Genomic DNA, 22,249 nt, shown 5'->3' on the forward strand with positions numbered 1-22,249 from the left:
TGTTTTCTAGAAAATGTTATTTTCTACTTTTATTGTTTAAAAGTTCATCTTAAATGGCAAGATATGAAGAGCCTTTGGCAAATATAGACATATGATATTTCCCTGTGAGATTAAATCTATTTGCTGACTTAATTTTGATTCCGAAGCATTGTAATTTGATTCCTAGGATCAAATAAAAGGTTACAAATAGTTCTCTTCGTGTTTTCAGGAACAGCTACCCAGCTGGAGGTTTGTAAAGGTGTGTTTAAGCTACTTTTGGTGTGGTTAAACTGAAAGTTGGAAACTCCTCCTGTGGCAGATGCGTTCTTGCTGTACAGCTGCTTTCCCTTTATTTTTGGAAGTACTACTCAATGTTTGAGCTAGTGCTCTGCTATTGTATCTGTGTTTATTTAACTTATAAAAATGCACGAGAGTCTGCTTGCATTTGAAGAATAAAACGTTATAGTGTAGATATATATATAAATATAAAATCTTGAAATCTCTTTTCTTTTAATGTGTTATGCCAGATCACATCAGTGCAGTTCTTCTGTTCTTATGGCTACAAGACTTTTTTTCAACATCCAAAAAATCAGCAGGAATAGCATCTTTGATCTTCAGAGCAGAAGGTCTAAGTCTGCTCACTAGCTTCTTTGTATACCTAGGATGTTGGTGGCATATATTTGGTAGCAAAGGCTTTTACTTCTCAGACTATGCAGTATTAACAGTTGCTTTAATGAATTGGAATATAAATGTAGGATTTAGCTGGCTTGTGCCAATTTGCCTCTGACTTCTGAAATGTAGGATTTAGCTGGCTTGTGCCAATTTGCCTCTGACTTCTGAAATGTATGACATTTTTTATTTTTACTAGGTCAAGATAGAATTCATAAATACTTTATCCTAATTTTAATGAATTTTTAACTCAAGAATTTTTTAAAAGACTGTAAATGCAAGCCAGTCTCAGGATATTTCAGTCACTTTATTGAACCCTTTTGGAAAAGTTTTGTAAAAAGATGCAGAAATTGTTTGAAATTTGTTATCTTGTTCTTCATTCAGTCTAAAAACTTCCCAGAGTGTCTAATTGTTTGGTTTGTTTCCTTTTAGATGAATCAACTCCTAAAGAAGTCAGCAGGGTAAGTGCTACTCTCTATCCCCTCTAAAAAGTAGTATAGTCTCTGAGGCCCTCAGTTCAATTGAGATGATTTTTACGTAGTCTCTGATCAAGCATAAGAGCAAACAAGGGAAGGAATATGCCCTATCTCCCCTTTTGAGATGTGGTGTGGTAGAAATGAGCTAAATTCTCTAATTTGAAATATTTTGCAGTGTTCTGTATGAAATGTAATGTAAAATCCTAAAAAAACATTCAGTAATAAGTTCCCTACCCTAGCCTTATATCTGATTGACACTGTGTCCTGCAGAATATCTGTCCATGACTGATGACTAGTTGCAGGGATCTGTTAGAAACAAGTTTCTTTGTTGGGAATGAGAAAAGGTCAGTACAGGACAATCTGTTGCCCTCAGATGGGTCCAGCCACCCTGAAGCACCCCATGAGGTGGGGGAGCCACTTACAACTTTCTAAAGTGGAATCATAGTCCTGCTTTTTTCCACTTCTTGAATGAGTTGCATAAATTATTTCATGTTCCCAGGAGAAATATGGTAGTGTCAGACACATTAAAAATAAGGCTGATTGAAAGACTGCAAAAGCTGGCTGAGTGGTCTTGCACTCAATAGAAGTCCTTTGAAGAATGTTGGAGTATGGAAGGAGTGGAGAACTCAGGCTGGTAGTGGAAACTCAGTTTGGTAACCCTGTAAGCAGAGGGCTGGCATAAGGGGAAACTGAAGTTCACCTTATATGTGACTATGAAAAGATATTAAATGTTATCTAAATTGGGTTTATTCATGCAGAAGTACTCCCTATACATGATGTGCCATGGATTTATAATGGTGTTGGGCATGTAGGTGAAAATTAATATGTTTTAGTAATTCTTTAACTTGTAACATGATTTTTCTCCCTTAGTATTCAACTGCTATGACAGTTAAGTGAATACCTACCAGTGTAACCTAGGATTATTGTTATTAGTATATCTATACATAATATTTTTATTTCAAAATAATGAAGGATCTGCCTAAAAATCTCAGAAACTCTAGTTATGTATGGGGAAGAAAGTTCCTTTTCCTTGTCATTAATTTGGTAAATAGATTATCATTTACCTAAAACTGTAAAATAATTATGAAACATATCTTGGTTACCACATTTGAGCGATTTAAGGCAAAGAAAGCAAGTTCTGGAACCCTGAACCCCCCCAAGTCTGCACTGCCAGTCACCCCTTCTGTCTTTTGGACCATCTGCTGGCAGCCATCTCAGCCCCTCAAAGTCATGTATAGTGACTCTGAGTTTTCCAAAAGATAGATGGGCTGTCGCTTGAAGCCATGGAATCATTGGTGTGCAGATGATACTTTAGATGTTCTGAAGTAAACATTTTCTCCCTTGTTTTTTTTAGCCATCAATCGTTGTGCACTTGGTGTGTATACTCTGTTGCGCTATTATTTGTGTTTTTTTTTCTTTTAAAGTACTTGAAGGCACTCAGTAATGTACCATGCTACAAATTAACAGTTTTGTTAATTTGTAGTATTTTTTAATAATGCCATATATAATAATGTAGACCATTGTATTACATCCTCTTCCTTCAGCAGCAGCTTAAACAGATACCAGTTTAATTAAAATATAAACATAAGTTGGAATTTAAATTAGGAAAGGTTCTGTACATGAGTAATGTTTTTCAGACAAAAAGACATGTTCATGCTGACTGAAGAATTATGGGTTTTAAAGTTATTAAGTGTTACATTTTTAATTCCTGAAAAAGTCTGCAAGAAGTAGCTTGTATCATAGGGAAGAAAAAATTAAGGTTAGTGAAAGGGAATTTGGTGCAGAATTAAATCACTATTGATTCAGAATATTATGTTAGCTAGAAAACAAGGTAGAAATATACTGAGAAAAATCTTTAATTACTGGAAGGAAATTTCAGTATTTTCAAGGGGTTTATGTTGCAGTTTTACTCTGAAAATTTAAGAAGTTTTGAAATAGAAGTTTTGAAATCCCATTGTTTAGGAACTACATTTTTAATATATTGTCATTTTTAGCATCTTAGTAGAAAAATTAACATAAAGCAGCAATCTTGGCTATCAGCAGTACACTGCAAGTTTTCAAAACAAGGTGAGAGGATAAAATAGAAGAAAACAGGAGAAAATGTCCTCATATTTTAAACCTTGAGTTTTTTAGAGTAGAAAAGAAGCTTCTCAAAATTTATTATTTTTGATTGTGGACTACTAATGGCAATTTCCTCAATATTTCTGTGTTTAGAAGTTACATGTAAAGCTTTCATAGTTTGACTTGACATTGCATCTGATGATTGGTGGTGGGGGGAAATTTCCTGTTGCCTGTAAACTGCTTTTGGCATAAGAACAGCTCTGGTTACAAAATACCTCATGAGCATCTGTGACCAAACAGTGAACCTGTGAACTTTTTTCTGCATACTAAATTACAGTGTTTATGAAATATATGTAACTGGGGACAGAATCTCCTTTTCACATGATGTAGTATTGGGAAAATCCTTGGAAATGATGAGTTTCTTTTGCTTACTTATTGTGCAGATGTGTGTTGGCTGATCCTGTCCATCCTAGCTACATAAGTGGTTTTCTGGGCAGAGGGATTTCAGAAACAAAACCAACTATTGAACTATTTTGATGAAGAAAATTTAAGTTAAATTTTATACTGTGTTTTTTTGCTGTTTTGTCTGCAAAAGAAATTAAAAAAAGAGGAGTGTGAGTTTGAGCACTAAGTGCATATTTATCCATGTACATCCAAACTAAAGATGTAGTTCTTTGACAGCATTAGTGAAAACAGTGTGCATTGGAGACATGTTATTCTTTTCAGTTGGCAAAAATAACCCCATTCCTTCATGAACTATAGCCAGGATTTTGTTCTACGTGCTGCTAAGTTTCCCGTGATCACTGTGTGCTCTTTTTACCTCAGATTCTGAAGTTTAAATGAAAATACTCAGTGTTCCTGATATGATCACGGCAAAATTAGCTGTTCATTTTGCTTAATAACTTTCCATTCCATGTTTATGTGAACGATACTTCCAGTGAAGCTGCGTTTTGGCAAGTACCTTTGCTTTGAAAACTCCGGTGATGCCAACAACAATTCACTTTGCAGAAGTTTACCATATAAACACCAGAAAATTGTTACCCAGGAAGTGACTAGCTCACTTACAGTACTTTATTCTTGGAAATAGGAATGATACTTTAATCCTCTCCTTTCCCCTTTTTGGACTTGAAGCTTTCGGCAGCTGCCTTGGCACCAGCCAGCACCCAGCACAGTATGTCACTGATAGTTACAGAATTAGCAAGTGTGTTTTCAGTAAATAGTTGCAGTAATTGCATGTATCTTCACTGTGAAACTGCTGATAAAAGTTTGGGTTCTTTATGACACGTTGGCAAAGCACGCTCATTCCTTGTAGCATTTTCTAATTCAAGATTGGATTTAAATGTCATCGCACAGTATCAGAACTGAGGACTGTGACAAATTAATCAAAAAGTTAGGGAAACTAGAAAAAATATATAGGAGTATATGTATATTTAGTCTTTAGAAGTGTTGCAAATGGCATTGTCACGAGAAGAAGATGCTTGTATAAGCAGATTTCTTTAAAAAGAAAATCTTGTGTATACTGTGGTAGTGATAAGCAACAGTGGTAGGAAAATGAGGAAGTTTATTTTTAATTTTGTACATGGTGTCTTTAGAGTGCTTGCAAGTCAAGTATTAGGAGGGAATGTAGTTTTATAAAAAGCTTTTTAAAAACAGGAGCAATATTCAGCCTTGTCAAGTTAAAATGAAGCTCATTATGCTGTTTTGTCATATAATCTGGAGAGATGATATAATTGAGATATTAATGTTTTATGAGCCCTACAGTTAATAACAGATTATATGGTTACTTTTATATAATCATAAGGTTCTTGTCTCACAAGTGAAGCTTTTGCTTTTTATTATGTATTTTTCCTATTACTAGTGAAGCAATTTATTTCAGTGTTACTATTTGGTAACAGGCAAGGATCTGATGGAAAGATTAGAATTGGATGCCAGTAAATGGAGGTTATGTGGCAAGAAGCTTCTTCTAGGAAAGATATTCATTGTCTCTGAGGCTTGAAAATCAGCTGCATAAAAAGGCTGGCAGATGTGTGCTTTCAGAATTATTCAGTTCTTTCTGTTCAGAATGAGAGAACTGGTTTACATCTTTTGTCTTAATAGGGCCTGTCCTGCCAAATGTCATGTCATATTTTCCCTTTGCTTTTGTCGTGAAGGTGTTTGATAAGCAAACAAACAATTCATAAATACCTCTGTATGGTGTGGCAGTGCTAAACTTTATTTACCGTACAAGTCCTAACCCATGTCCTCTCCAGTCAAAACAAGAAGAATAGACGTCAGACAAATGCACGTAGAAGCAGTTTTCTCTGAGGCTATGTACAAGCATTAAAATTAATCACCTCAGCTAAGTCTGCTCTTTATAGTTTCTTGCTTTCCAGTATCCAAGTTTAAAGAAAACTGGTTACTGCAGCCAATCCCAGTTACCTCTTTTGATTTTTTGGAGCAAAGAGATTTTTCTGAGTTTCCTCTTCATGCTCGTTGCTCCTCTGAAAGCCAGCTCTGCACTGTGAGCTTGCTTGCCACACTCTTTCTACTTTTATTTTTCAATCAGAGGATTTGGCATCTTTTGGCTCAGCATTTTCACCTTAAAGCAAGCAAGCAGTTTTATTAGCCTTTTCTAGGGTTGTTTTTTCTTGTATTTTTAATTATTTTTTTAAATGAAATAAATATCCCTATTTTTAGTTATTCAAATGGGCAGTATAGATGGGTTTTCACTTTTCATAGGATGTAGTTGTCTCTTAGTTATCTGTGCCCAAAAATAACAAACACCAGTTTCGGTGCAAGATGTGAACTAACTATCACTGCAGATAAACAATGCAAAATATTGCAGCTAGTGTGAAAGTACCAGACCTACAAATGGTAGGAGTACAAAAGGTAGCAGTACGTGTAAACATAAATAGCAAATATTTAGACAGCCTAACTTACCACACATAAAAATGACCTGAATAAATTATATTTTTGGTTTAATTAAATAGATTGGCTTTTTTTTTTTTCTGCAACCATTCCTTTCTTTATACTCGCTGGTCTTCAGAAATGCAATAACATCACTATAGCTAAAATACAATAATTTCTTGCATTTAAAGTAAGTGACTATTGTGATGCTTCTAGGTCTTGCCACCTTTGTTTCTACACTAGATATCTGAATACTCATTGCAGTAAAGTGCAATGACACATGGAATGAATATTTTAGGTAGTTTTAAACTAAATGCCTCTTACAAGCCTGCCTTTGCCTGCAAGGGACTGGATTTAGTCACCAATATGTTCCTCTCTAGTTATGCATTCCTTTGTGGGGAAGAAAAAAAAGAGAAGAAAAATTTAAGAATATTTTTCAGTTTAAATAAACCTGCTTATTATGTGGGGAAATAAAGTAATAGTGCTAAAATTCTTAAAGAACATATAGTATTTTGTTAGAAAAGATACAGTAATTGAGTATGGTTTGAATATTGGTTATCGTTCCAGAATATAAGTCAAGGAGGCACCTGGAAAATTATATAGAGCAAGTCTCTTGAATCAGGTGGTAAGTGTGAATCTGGGATTTTTCATAACGCTACATGAGGGAAGAGAAAGCTGATCTATTTCAACAAAAGGCATCAAACATTTTAGTTTGTTTATTTATTTTTGTGACCACAATGCTTATTTTTAAGATGTACAGAAAAATTGCTGTTGGGAATTCTTTTTATATAATGCAAATATCAATGGCATTGAGAACTTAAGTATGTAACATCAGACTTTCTATACTTCTGCTCAAGTTTGAGAATACCTGACATGAAATAGTTCAGACTGACATCTCAAATCAAATGTTAAGTAAATATTCAGACCATTAAGACTGCAAACAAATGCTCCTCTTTTTTTATTTGAAGGGTTTTTTTAGTTCATCTTTAAATGCATTGGCCTTATGACTCTTGTTGCCAGGACTATAGTTTTATAGGAAAGAAAACTTGTGTTGGCTGTAAGTTTATCAGGAGATTTTGGTTGTTTTTAGTTCAGCAGTTGTCTGTGTTCTGTAGTGTGCTTCATAGAGAAGAGAGAAGCTGTCAGTTTTAAAGAGTTGACCAAAGAAGCTTGGCTACGGGTTGTTGTCACATTTTGAATCCTATGACTCTCATATTTGTGGTAAAATCCAGTCCCTGCCTAAGGACATTGTTTTATGTAAAATGTTGTGCAGAATCCCTTGAATTCATTATCGGCAGGTCTTGACGCTGCCATTGGCAGATGAATTTAGGTGGTTTGAAGAAGCTGGTTGTCTGAAATACTAAGTGATGTAACCAGAGAGAATAGGTGTTTTAAGCTCCTGTGTCTATATACAATGTCCTTGGCCTACGTACATCCTTTATTCTTAGTGATTTACCACCCTTCAACAATTGAGGCTCTCTACAAGAGCCTCTTTTTGCCCCAACAGATCCTTTTTTTTTTTGTTATTGTTCTTTCTTGCTTGCTCGCTTGCTTGTTTGCTTACATGTCTCAGATTAAATTTATGACCGCAGTTTCAAGTGTCCCTACGTCTATTCATGGTGTGGCCCCTCTGACATCTATAGAGTATGTTGCAATTGGATAGGGTAGCACTGAATACAACACGTATAACATTGGCTCACTCAGCACTGCTAGTGTTCTTATTGCACACTCCTGCCAGGCAGCCTGCACAATGGTGAGAGCCAGGCAGTGCCCCTCACCTCCCCACCTCCCAGCTCCTCTGGCACAGCCTAGGGGAAACCTGGGATAGCACTGCTTATGAAGATCCATACTTCATATGGATCTTCCTGCGACTCTCACAGTTCTGAGGTTTTTTTCTTCTCCTCATCCGTTGAAATTCTGCATCCCCAAAAATACGTCTGGCCAATCCTCTCCACATTAAGTGGAATTTGTGCTCCTTGTTTATTCTAACTCTAGTCTGCAATAAGGTCATATGCTATGAGGTCTGTAAAAGGACCAGACTGTGTTGCAGAACCAGGCAATTGTTGATCTGGAGAAAGAGCTCTGTAGTAGGAAGTAAGTATTAAATAGAAACTTGCTCTTCTCATTGCTATTCAGGAGACATTTTAAGAAGATACAGAGGAAACAGATCAACTTCTGGATTATGCTGGCACTCACTGACCTTGTGCTTTTTGTTGCAGCAGAAGGGCTTTTTTTCTAGAGAAGCATAAAATGCCCCTGGCACAGCTACCTTACAAGCATCAAAACATGGAAATTAAAGTTTGTTTCTGTTTGTTGTATATAAAATTTACTTTAGGTATTAAATTGTGTCCTTGAATATTAGTTTTTCCATGTGGCTTACTTGTTTAGAATGAATGCTTAAAATTCAACTCACTCTATGATATTTCAGTATCTTCTTTCATGTTTATGTTCTAAGAGTCCTTGTATAGTCCTAAGTGACAACATTATTCTTGTATCACCTGTCATGGGTTGTTGTTTTCTGTTGCACAGAAGACAATATTCAAAGACCACAATATTCTAAAGACAAAAAACCATAGAAATATTTTTATATAAATCCCATAAAACATCCATCTTTCATATTTATAAATTTTAACATGAATATTTATAACAGGATTTCCCTTCTTAATTGTTAGCTCATTTTTATAGCTTTAAAATATATATAGCTACTAGAAATATGATACTGGTATGATAGTGCTAAACTAGTTTTTAATCCACTTGAATTATTTTACATAACGTCACTGAAATTCCGAATTTTACAATAAATACGCAAAATTACTTGTAACCACACAAATAGAAGGAAATTAGCAATGAGAAAAATGAATTAAGGAAAAGTTGATGAGTTTGAACAATGTAAATTGCAAACTGAACTACCATAGCAAATTAAGAAACAGTACTTACTCCTTACAATAGTGTTTATAGATATATAAATACTCCTTTTCCATCAAGTATGTTTAATTTTTTTGAGGAGTTACTTTCCTGAAATAAGTTTTACACCACATATGCACAAGTCTGTGTTAGCAACCACAATGAATAGTGCTTGTACCAAGGTTTGCTGAGGACTTATTCAGTGTTTAAATACATGATTTCATAAAGACTATTGTGGCTTTTCAACCACATTGGTTATCCAATCTAAAATGTCTAGAACCAAATAAAAAATCTCTTTCATTCTACTGTAATAAAAAGAAAACCATTTCATAGCATGATGAAGTAATTCTTTGTTGATGATTGATCTAAGTGATAGAAGTACTTAATTGTGAATCTGGACAAATTGTATTCATCTGGCCAATTATGGATCCACATATTGTCAGCAGCAGAAATCTACCATTGTAACAACTACATGTATTACGTAGCTACCATCGTTTTAGTAGTGTGGTTGCATGCAATGGTTTGCCCTGCTTACAAAACATTTGCAAGCATATGTTGCAGAGGTGAGCATCAAGGGCACATAGGTTGTTATGTAATTACCATGCACGCAAAACTACTGCTTGATTACAGGGAGAGCGGTGATTCTGCCACGGCCGTTATGCCAATGCGCTCGTTTTGATGATGTGTTCTCATTACGTATTAGCTTTAATCTTTGAAGATTTGATTTAAATCCTGACTGTTCATCGCAGGTGAGGAGATATGTAGTCATTTCCAAGTTCTGAGAAGGCATTATTCCACATGATAAAGGCTTTGTGTGCATGTGTGCATGATCACCTGTTGTTGCATTAGGCTACACATACTTTTGCAGATGTGGGTTAACATGTATGAATAGTATAGAGTCTTGTTCACCATTTTCTTGTTATATGACTACTTATGGCTATATCATAAGTATAAAAGCTACACTTTCATGAAACTATGCTATTGTTTTCTCCCTTTGAATAATCCAACAGTAGTAAATGTGGGACACAACAGAGGGCAGTCAATGGAAGCTTGCCAGCTGCCATATGGTGCTAATATTGGTGATGGCATGCTGTATCGTAAACTCAAGACTTGCAGCAGTTTATGCATTTATGCAGTGTGACCTTACACTACTGTCAAAATTTATAATCATCACATCATTTTTTATAGAAAGAATTATTAAGTGTCAGGTTTGTTATACACTGAAAATATTTTGGGCACCCTAGGTCTCAAATTTTCTAATACATCCATGTGAAGCAATAGATTAAGAAGGGGTCTTGGCAAAGACTGTATATTCTTGGGAACCATTTTGAAGTCAAGATTGAGATCTGCTTAATTTAAAGAAATTGGGAATTCATATTATCCAACAAGCACTTGGTTTTTTTATTTATGGAGTTTTTTTGGATTTTCTGAGATGAAGCAGAAAAATGTATCCTGAATATATATATGGCTATATCCTCTGTATTAATGACATAATGTGTTGTACGTAGAAATGCATGAAAATAATAGAGGGAATAAAAGTTATTGCACGGAATATATTGTGTAAATTATGTGCTTAATCCAAGTCCTGAAGGGCTGATAAAACTGGCAATAAATGTGTATGTGTAACATGACAGCATCTCGAGCAATAGTTCCACAGAAAGCAATCCTTGGCACTGAGTAAAGATTTATTATCCTGCCCAAAACTGGTAATGTGGTAACTGAAGAAAGTAATATGGTCAACTACTTATTGAACTCAGTGATGCAGTAAATTGCTTAAACTAAAAATTAAGCTGGTGATGTTTAAACAAATTAAGGTTGATTGAAAGACTAAGACTTATTCTCCCGCTCCTTCATACTTCAGAGCCAAATTTAATATAGACTAATATAAACTACTAATGGAAAATGCCATGAATGTTCAGAGTGCCACAATCTACCCACCATTGCCATGTTTATGTGCATATATGTAACTCTGCTCAATATCTCTCTAGATCTTCTCTGTCTATAAATTTGGGTAAACCTGTACATGTGACACTTTAATGTGTCATGAATCTTTATTCAGTGCCAAGGATTGCTTTCTGTGAAACTATTGCTCGTGATGCTGTCATGCTACACATACACATTTACTGCCAGTTTTATCAGCCCTTCAGGACTTGGTTTCAGAACTCGGGAAATGGATAAACAAATGCAGCTGGGCCCCTGAAGGGAAGCTGCATCTCCTTTCCTGAGATTTTAACCATGTCATGCTGTTCCATCGTTCCAGCAACCAGAACCCCATGGCTCCTATCTAAGCATCCTAACTGATTTGTAATCTGCCAACAGATTTGATTTGTGTCTGCCATTGTCAGTTGAAACAAATGCCTATGGAGCCACAGTAGCTAGCATGATTTCAGCTCGTGTGATTTTTGTCCTTCACTTTGTTGGTGTTAATGATTGCTGTATTTGAAACACTGAGCTCCCTGAGCTACCACCTGAAAGCTCTGGCGCTTGGCACAGTTCTGTCTTTTGGCTCATGAATTTGAGGTGGAAGATGCTAGCTAAGGCAGCTGCTTGTTTCCTTTCATGGTGAACCGGGAGCTTAAAAGGAAGAAGTTGAAGTCTACTTACCTTATAATTTTCATATCTCTTAGTTTCTTCTTGAGACATTGTACATGACCCTGGCCCAGTTTAGGCAATTCATAATTGCTCAGTGGTGTTCTCAATACTCTTTAAACAAATGTACAAATGTCTAATGGAGCACAGTGTGGAGTGCTGTGTCTCTTGCTTAGCAGTGACCTTGTTCTTCCGCCAGCTGGATTAGGACAGTTCTGATTGACTCAGTATTGAAATCTTAACATATTATTTTTAATGGTTTTGTATGTTTTAAACGTGCAAATTACATCTGAGTTATTCTAAAATGTTCTTCTCATCTTTGTTTCCATAGTACCAGGATACGAATATGCAAGGTGTAGTGTATGAATTGAACAGCTATATAGAACAGCGCCTGGATACAGGAGGAGATAACCAACTGCTTCTGTATGAACTGAGCAGCATTATTAAAATAGGTAAGAAAAAGAATCAGATGTCTCTGAGCTGTTACTTAGGATCAGTGCACAGCACATTTCTTATGTGATTTAATTAATAAAGAAAGGTATGGAGGGATAACGGTGTTCTCATTGGATGTTCCCTCAGTATGAACTTACTTCACCTTCTGTCCCTCAGTGAATCCTTAACTGCACTTAAGTGAATGTCATCTTTGGAAACAGTTGCATAGCTAATTGTGAAATTAGAGTCTCCTGTTAAATGAGCCAAAGAATATTCTATTCTGGTTATGATGGTGTTGCGATGTCAATATTGAAAGTAAAAAAAATAAAAATCTACTGGCAATATCATTGCATACTGAAACTCCTTTTGAAACAAAACTGAAATGTTGCTGCAAGAAGGCATATCTTTTGTGTGATCTCAAACTAATTTGTTTAATTTTTTTCCTGTCTGATGTAAATAACTTTTGTGGTAAGATAATAGTACATATGGTCAAAAGTTAAAAAAAAAAAAACAAGCCAAAACAAAAATCTCAATAACAATAGAAGTGTAATTCAGCTTCTTTTTAGCCAAAGTGGATGTGCTCAGACTTTAATAGGAAGTATCACAGTAGCTTTGATAATATAACTTTCAGTCAGCTCTTTAAAAAGATTTTACTGTCCCTGCTACTTTATAATTTTGTAATGATGAATAATAGTTCTATTTTATACATATAATCTTTTAAGAGGACCACTTCTGTTTACTGGTTTTGCTTAAATTAGTATTTGGATATTGATGTCCAACTGACAGCAAATCAAACTGCATTTTGTTAATACACAGCAAGAGAGAATTGACAAGACAGAGTGCTTATGTTTTACAATTGTTTTCCTTTTGTAAAGCAGATGAGGGGTTTTTTTTATTTATATATTTCCTTTACAGTGCTCATTTGCCTTGTAGCTCAAAATACATACTACAGCTGAAGGATTTAAAATCTGAATGCAAATTACCATGCCCTCAACTCTTACTGGTGTTGTGCAGTTAACAATGAGCAAGTAACTACACAGTGGGACTTTTTTCCTTTTGTCAAAGAAAAGAAGAAAGCCATTTGATTTGATTTCACACGAGTATAATTTCTCCCCTGGAAAGTACTAAATGGATTCTTGTGTTCATTCACAAAAAATAGGTACCAGATATGTTCTTTTACTGGTTAGAATGTTTAATAACTCTTGGAAAGAGAAATACATGCTCAAAGTCTGTTGTGTAAAGTGAAAAACATTGTCTTCTATATCCTGTTCCAATTTTGAGAGTTTTCATTTGAGCAGTGATTTACGATGGTTGGTTGACTTCAAACTTTTGAGAGTTGAAGGAGCTTGACTTTACCCTGTTTCATAGAACAATTTGAATCTGGCAAAATTCTGATGACTATAAACTTTCTGGTGCGTGTCAGTGTTTTTAATATGGGGGAGATGCAGAAAACAAACTGTTTGGAAACACATTTTTGTGGCAATATTTGCAACTCCTCATTTTCCTGTGCTTTTCTGTTTTAAGGCAGGGACAAATATTCCTTAGAATTTATAACTACCTTTTATTTTAGTTGTAGAAATTATAATTGTATCTGGCTGATAATATTATTGTATTTTTATGTTAATCCTATACTGTTGTATGAATTAATTTGAATTTACAGACCTTAGGCTTTGGAGTATGAATAAGATATATAAAGAAGTTGTTTCTAAGGAACTTTTAGTTAGTAAATAAAAATTGAGAAAAGAAGAATTATGTGTTAGTACCTCTAACTGTAGAGTCTGGAAAGTTTCAAGGGACACAGCAGTTGACCTTAAGCTTTAGAATTTTAGACATTTGTCCTAAATGGAATTGAATCTGTGGTTTCACTTCAGAGATGTTTTTTAAGTTTGATTTACCCCTGTGAGTACAATTATTTATTTTCTTATTGCTTTGGCAGCTACAAAAGCTGATGGATTTGCACTGTATTTCCTGGGAGAATGCAATAATGTAAGTATACTGGATTAAGATGCTGCTTTTCTGGAGAGTTACAAGTGTTTTTTTCAAGTTGATAATGATGTTTTTATATTCTTTTGCATGTCACTTAGCAGGAAATATTATCTGAGTGCTGAATTTTACATTTATCTTGTCTTTATTTCTGTAAATTAGATGTTTATGGAACATAGTGGTAATGAAAAAAATGTTCTCTGCATTTAGATCCTTGGCCTTTTATTTTTTTTTAAAGATTTGGCAGTAGTGCTGTTATTTCTCTGACTGTAGCAGCTTAACTGATTTAGTCCCAATATTAATTGTCTTTAAGAAACAGAAATCTTTACTTGGATTTACTGTCAGCATAACCTATTCTTTGCATCTAATTATCTCCATGATTTTTTTTAAGATGTTACCAGGTCTTCTGTTAATTGTCAGCTGCAACTTGATAGTGAGATAATGTAGATTTCAGATGTGGATTTTGGTTAGCATAAAAGAAATGATACATTTAAAATTTATGAATGAAATTAGTTTCCAATGTAATATTTCAAATAACAGTGAATCCCACATTTGCTCTTTTTTTATTTGAACCTTGTTAGAATGCATTACATTTTTTCTGTCCAGATTAATTTGTACAGTTGCCATGATACAAGACTTTGTAGTTACTTTGAATGGCTATAAAAAGGGAAACGCAGTTTATTACTTCAGTCAGTTCCATCAACTAAAAAATCACAATTTGTCGGAAATTTTATGTCTTTCATTGGTTCAAGAAACAAGCAGTGACTAGAGAGGAAAATATGTTTCTCATTGTTTTTGTTTCCTCACTTTGCACAGCCAGTTTTAATAGTTTATTCTTGTATAGTCCATTAGCCAATTTCCTTTGCTCTTTATGAAATAATAGAATTCAGAAAAAAGGGTAAAAATTACATTTTCGAAATAATGGAAACAGGATTGAAGATGAACAAACCTGCAGGTTACTTGATGTGGAAGAAGGCTCATACAGAAATTTCCTATAAAAAATGGAAATGTGTTTTTGCATTTTTTTATATGATTATTTAATAATAAAGATAATCTATTATTCAATAATTGTGTCTTCTATGAATGAGTTCTGTTACGTATATAAGTAACATATATTTTTAAATAACCTTTTCCGTCAGAAATATAATTTAAGAAACATGTTCTTCCTTTATGAATGCAATCTTTGATTCTCATTAGTAGGTGTAAGCATCCATTGTCCTGGGTAGGGGGTAATGCAAACAGTCACTGAAAAGCTTCCTCCTGCTGTCAGAGGCAAGAGCCTGCAGGAAGTGCAACCATCCGTTCTGAATGCAGTGCTGGCCAGTTTGGATGCCAGTGCCTACCAGCTGAGCATGCTCATCTCTAAAAGCCTTGTAAAAGATTACAGTAAAAATAACTTTTGGGCTGAGACCTGGAGAATTCTTACTATGGTGAGGTTTTTCCCTTTAGATTAGTGTGGCATAATATGGGATTACTCCAAGCCTTCTGATACCCTGAGGGCCTGGGTACTATATGACCTTCTGCTTTTTCTTTTTTTCTTTTTTTTTTAATAGCCTATTAGGCAGATGAATCTATTTGCTTCCCAGTATCCCAGTATAACTCTTTCATGAAAAAAGTTCCAACCACTGAAAACACACATTGACTTTATTAACCACTGCTATGCAGCTGCATCACCCAAAATGGAATGTTCTTCATGTAGTTATTATAGGGACTGATCCCAAGTCCTTTGAAGTTAGTGTGAGATTTTCCATTCACTTTAGTAGGCTTTGGGCCAGACTCGTGTTTGTAGTCTTGTAACTAAATGGTAATGCATTAGCCTACTTCTTATAAGAAATTGTCATTGGAAATTAAGTTAGATATCTCTTGCCTCTTGAATATTAAATTTAAAAGATGTATCCAAGTGAGATTAACCATTCCCCAACAAATACCAGCAATGTGTTTTTATTTATTTTTATTAAATTTCTTTTTAAAATGAGAACAAAAAGACTGTGCATAGCTAAAGCAGAAATGAGCTAATTCTTTAAGCTGAAATTTCAAAACTTTTTTAAAAACCCTACGATTACCCTTGACAAAGTAGTTTCTGAATATCTATGACCATGTGTTGAAGAATTGCTTCTGCTTTTTGGTGACTTAATTTCTTGATGCTTGGTTTGTAACATAAATTTTGCAAGCTAAGCAAAATTCCCCCCCACCTCCCACACCTCCCCCCCAAGGAAATTTAACATTTGAGTTTTTGTTTGTTAGCTTGAAAAATAAAAATAAATATTAATATAGTATTAATTATTACATAGAGTTTTGTAATATATGTAAATCTACTTGTTATCCAGTTAGGAGTAGTGTATGTCTTTTTGAGAATTAAGTATTGGGAGGGTATTGTGTGAGAATGGAGGAATCCTGTTAACAAGCAGATAACTACTTTCTGCCAAATGGTTTTCTAATGTTTAGTGATGTGTGTTCTAACTATATTCTGCAAGGGAACTTAGGATCAAAACTGAAGCAAACGCATTAACTCTACTTCATTTCAGCTCCTGCTTTAAATATGTATGGGTATAATTTTGATTGGTTAAATAAATCCAAATTTGACTTGTGTTAATTTCAGCAAAGGAATGTTTTTGCAATATGAGATTTCCATAACTAACTTTAGTCTAGATTAAATAATGAGTCTCTAATTAGGATAGAAGATAATTTCCTTTTACAAAAATCCTATATATTTACAAAACTAAAATTAGTAAATGATTACTACATAGTGTGTGCTATTATTTCTTAATATTCCTTTATCATTGCAAATTGCTTTTTTCATGGGTTACTAATGTGTTGTAAATCTTTCTTTGGCGCAGTTTTTAATATGGGCAGCACTTTCTTTACATAAAAACTATATTAGAACTGAAAGAAAATTTGTGTGATGTGAATTAAAATCAGATTAGCCAGTCATTTTTGTTTTGCAAAATACAGATGATACACTGGCTTTAAAGGATGACAATGTTTTAGAAAAAATTTCTTTGGCGTTAAACAGCACAAAAGTAAGTTTGTTAAAATACCTGTGCATATATGAAGTATCTTTGTGGCCTTATTTTCTTTCTCTCTCTTGAGGTTTACAAACTATATTTTGACTTGTATTAGAGTTGGGTAACAGCATAATGGAAAGGTAACTTCTGACTGACAGTTCGGGTCGAATGCCTTCAGAATCCTTACTTGAGTGAATTTTCTTGAAATGGAAGATGGCACATCAATTGCAGATTACACTGTATTTCTTCGTGCAAGTATTACTCAGAATTGGTGCCCAAATGAGTGTGGCCAGTTCAGTTATTTTAGTAGCCTTCTGGTTTGTTCAAATTGCTTGGAAGCACTAGCACTCATTGCCCTCCTTACTAAGAGAGTTCTGATGGTATGATTCTGCTTTTCAAATGATTGCCCTCTAGCACGGAAACACCACTGGCAAGCCCAGCTCCTTCTTTCCCTATAAAGTTGCCCTGAGTACAAGCATCTGATTTTGTCTATACTATATATATATATATATATAGTAGAACACACTGCAAGGTACTTAGGTACTAAAAGCAATACAATGTCTTCATCAGGGTCAAGTGATCTGACCAGATACTGCCTCTGGTCTTTGAACTTTTTCCATATCTAAGGAATTATCTTTGTCCATGGGTTACTGTAGTTATGCAAATAACATTATTTATTCTTAAGATACATAACAGTGATTTTACAAATACTATATACCGGACAGCAGAAATGCTTCCAAATCAAACAGGAATGTTTCACAATTCCCCAGCAAACAACTTACCTTTATTTAGGTTTTCTGTTTTATTCCTTCTGGGGATGAATATATAGTTAATAATTCTCCTGTTAAGACCTTAATTAAATACCATCTTCAAACATGACTTAAAGGATTTACTGAAATCCCCATATTGGAGAGTATGTGTGTAAATCAATTGCCTAAATATCATGCTAGCTGGGCATGGATTTAAGCCCAGAAGCTGACATCTTTACAAGGCAATATGTCTAAAACACTTATCACAGCTAGAGAGTTTCTAATGTAGTATTATATTAACTGATTCTTCAGATACTTCTTGTCTACAGTTTTTACTTGTATGAGTAATTTGCCTCATGATTACATTGTGATTCCTATGTAAAGATCTATGATTTCAAATTTTAATAGGCATACACTTAAAGTAGTTTTTTTTTACTAGGTCTTATGTTACTTGGTTCCTGAAATTGCAAATTGTGTTGACAAACAGATTATCCTTGCTTCAGAGAGAAATTTCCAATAGCTTTATTGTAAGAAATAATTATGTGAGGCCACAAATATGTGCACATACTCTGTGTTTCAGGGTGTATTTTATTAAGCCATTCTAGAATTTCTGGTCATGCAGAAGTTGTTGCAGCTTGATGTGCAGTGCCACCTACTGAGTTTATGGAGTGGGTGATTTGAATTGTTAAGAACCCAGGAAAAAACATCTACTGATTGATGTCTCAGGTTTTTGTACCAGGCTAAGGTGTATTTTGAATGTGTAGACATTTTCTCTGGAATCTGAGGCTTTTAAACATGTTTCCAGGCGAAAACCTTCTAGCTGCAAGTCAATTCAGAAAACTTTGGTCTTTTTCCTTGAATCGATTCTAACATCATGTATTCTTTTTATATAAGTGGAAGATATCTATTGCTTTCTTATTTGTTAGTGAATAGTTAGCAGAGAGTGAAAGTTGTTGATGATTTACAGTGTCTGAGTTTGAGTTAATAAATTATCAAGCTGAAAGAAATAAGATAAATAACTGTCAAAATGTATTTTAGTGAAATTTTGATCTTGTTTCATTTAATATTCAGGTAAATGGATTTGTGGAATGTGGTTATGATGAATATAGAATCATAGAATATCCTGAGTTGGAAGAGACTAGGATCATCAAAGTCCGACTCCTGGCTCTGCACGGAACCATCCAAAGAGTCACACTGTGTGACTGAGAACACTGTCCAAACACTTCCTGATCTCTGTCAGGCTTAATGCTGTGACCACTTCCCTGGGAAGCCTGTTCCACTGCCCAACCACTCTCTGGGGAAAGAACCTTTTTCTAATATCCAACCTAAACCTCCCCTGACTCAACTTCATGTCATTCCCTTGTGTCCTGTCACTGGTCACCACAGAGAAGAGATTGGTGCCTGCCCCTCTGCTTTCCCTTGTGAGGAAGTTGTAGGCTGCAATGAGGTCTCCCCTCAGTCTCCTTTTCTCTAGGCTGAACAGATCAAGTGACCTCAGCTGCTCCTTGTACTCTTCCCCTGCAGGCCCTTCACTATCTTTTTAGCTCTCTTTTGGACATTCTTTTGGAGATTTGTATCTTTCCTATACTGTGACACCCAAAACTGCTACAATATTCAAGGTGAGGCCACACCAGTGCAGAGCAGAGCGGGACAATCCCCTCCCTTGACCAGCTGGCGATGCTTTACCAGATGCCCCCCAGGACACAGTTGGCCCTCGTGGCTGCCAGGGCACTGCTGACTCATATTCAACTTGACATCAACCAGGACCCCCAGGTCCCTTTCCATGGCACTGCTTTCCAGCATCTTGTTCCCCAGTCTCTGTGTACATTAATATATACTATAGGTAGAATGTAGAATTTTTTAGAAAACTATACAGAGACTAGTTGTTTGTGATTCACTATCAGAATCAGAGGTTATTTTGTATAACTCTACACTGATTTATCCAGATGTTTGGTTTTGCTCAATATATTCATTAATGCATGGATGAAGAAAGAATATAGAACTGCAGATGTCTTTGTAGGGATGGATTAGAACTCAAAATGGTCTTGGGAAAATGGTCAGAAGAAACCAGACAATGATTCAGCTAGGACAAGTGCTGGGCTTTCCATGGATTGCCTCTCTCTGTGTAGGGCACCTGATGACTTTAGGAAAGATCCTGGGATTCTGGGGTTTGCAATGAATTTAAAGGTAAACATGAGTCAGCATTATCATTCCTGTATCAAAAAAATTACACTGTCATACGTAGCAGACAGAGAACTCTAGCTTTGGTGTAAAGTAATTTTCCTGTTCCTCTGTCCACTACTAACACCCCAAATGTAATAATATGGCTGGCTTAAGAACTGCACTTTAAAAAAGAAATAAAAATGGAGGAGATGAAGTGAGTTCAGGAGAGAGGAGGGAGAATGGTCAGAAAAGAAAAGAACTGATTTTACTTAGTCTAAAGAAAAGAAAGTTGAGGGATGAAGATATGTCTGGATAAGGCAGAGAGGAAGGGAATAATCTCCATACCTATGGTGTGTAGGGCAAGAAGAAGTGTGCTTGAATTAGCATTGGGAAAACTTCCTCAGTTGTGGCTGTACTGAAGCACCACAGTCTGTTGCCTGTGAAAGCTCAGGGATCCTCATCCCTGAAGGCGTGTTTGAGACATACTTGGCCAAACGTTTTTCAGAAAAATGCTTAGTTGACCATGCCTTAAAATGGAAGGGATGGAAGAGAGGTATGTCAGCTTGATTTTCTGTGTCAATGAACTGATATAGCTCTCGTGGTGTTTTTCAGTTGTGTAAATCAATTGGAAAATTTCCAGAAGTGAAGTGCAGTTAAAAATGAATACCATTCAGAAGGATGAAAACATAAAAAACCCCCAAGCCCAACTGCTAATAGTTTTACAGCATATTCGTGCATCGTCTTCATTTCACAAGTATCCAATGTTAGTACATAATATGTAGGTTAAAAATGCAAATCTGTTAAGTACACTGTCAGTTATCATGAAGGAAATAAGTTTTTATAAACAATGGTGGTAGTTGCTGATGGAGTTTTTCCTTCTTTTATACCTGTGTGCTTCATGCAGTCAGATTGCTGCACTTCTGTTTAAACTCAGGACATGATTTTAACATGGTAGTATTGGGATACTACTTCAAGTTAACCAGTTTATAAATCCAAGGTTTTGGGCTGTGAATGCTTTCCAAATTATTTCTGTTTGCTTGGTTGTCTTGGTCATCATTGCTTACTGTGATGAGCTTTATTCCTGCTAAAAAACCTGGCCTTAAAAAGGCCTAAAACAGCCTTTATAACTATCTATAGATAATTTTATCATGAGGCTGTGTGGTCTTACATTTGGGTTGTCCTTTACCAAGAGTAAAAATCTATTGGATGTGAGCAGCAAAAGCCATTAAGCTCACTTAATATCAGCTTGCTCAATTTCCATTTCTCTTTAATGTTTTGGTTTTTTTTTCCCCCCAAGCATCAAATCCCATAGCAATGCTTTAGTATTAAGGCTTTCATTTAATGTCAGTTGAATAATAAATTATTTTCCATAAAGCATTTTTAGGGCCAGTTTTATTAACAAATTATGCTGTGAAAGAAGCTAGATCAGGATCCAGTCACCCAGACCACCGAAACAGTTTGTTAGTGGAATGCTTGTCACGTGTACTTTAACCTTCATTCCAATCATTAAACCTGTTTTCTATCCAGACTTCTCTTCTGCAAAGAAATTTTAGAAAAATCAGTTTGTCAGTAAAATCAGTAAGTGATTGTCATTTACTTAGTTATAAGAAGTTATAAGAAAAAAAAGAAACAACAGTTTGTGAAATAATGGGCAATACATATTTACTGTTTAAATCCAGCTGTGCCAAACTCGATACAGTTAGTTGAATGGTTTCTAGTTTTTGTGAGTTAGGATTTGGTGTTGTGCTGGATTCCAACAGACTACACACCAGCAGCCACTAGAAAAATAGCATCAATTATACCTGTAGTTGACCTCTTCATCAGAAGAGCCAAAGACTGAAATCGTTGAAAACTATAGGTACTTTCTTACTGCTGTGAGAATATCTGTCAGGAGTTGCTGAGGCTATTGAGTTATGACAGTTGTTGCTACTCCTAATGTTTTCTTTTACTGGGATTTTAATCTACTTCCTCTGTCAAGAATTAGATTTTCACTAGAAAAACCAACTGTGGTGCCAAGTTATGACAGCATGACAAGAAGAACATGAGTAATTCTTCCTGTGCATACTCTTAGCTGTTAGAAATGAGGAGTAAAGAGGGTTTCTTCAACCAGAGTAAGTGATTCAAGATAAATTACTTAATAATTTTACCAGACTGTGTGCATAGTATCAAGAAAAGAGCAACAAAAGCCATGGTATTATGGTTTATTGAATATATACTGATTTTATTATGTATCTGAAAGCTGAGTTTATAGATTTATCTGTGAATTAAGAATGCTGAGTTTGTAGGTTTATCTGTGAATTAAGAATGCTGTCATGTTGATATCCCTCAAGAACTAATTACTGTGTACATCATT

The 22,249-nt window shown here is 35.2% G+C and overlaps 1 protein-coding gene across 3 annotated transcripts in view; it reads left to right on the plus strand.

Annotated features, from left to right (window-relative positions):
- PDE10A (phosphodiesterase 10A) overlaps nt 1–22,249 on the plus strand; it is a 350,481-nt gene that overhangs the window by 279,801 nt on the left and 48,431 nt on the right. For all 3 annotated transcript variants that reach the window (XM_064648955.1, XM_064648954.1, XM_064648956.1), the window contains exons 3-5: nt 1,081–1,109; nt 11,896–12,016; nt 13,933–13,982. In XM_064648955.1, coding sequence (XP_064505025.1) covers nt 1,081–1,109; nt 11,896–12,016; nt 13,933–13,982 — 200 coding nt within the window. The remainder of the gene's footprint in view (nt 1–1,080; nt 1,110–11,895; nt 12,017–13,932; nt 13,983–22,249) is intronic.

This window comes from Pseudopipra pipra, chromosome 3, assembly GCF_036250125.1.
Source record: "Pseudopipra pipra isolate bDixPip1 chromosome 3, bDixPip1.hap1, whole genome shotgun sequence".
Lineage (NCBI taxonomy): Eukaryota > Metazoa > Chordata > Aves > Passeriformes > Pipridae > Pseudopipra > Pseudopipra pipra.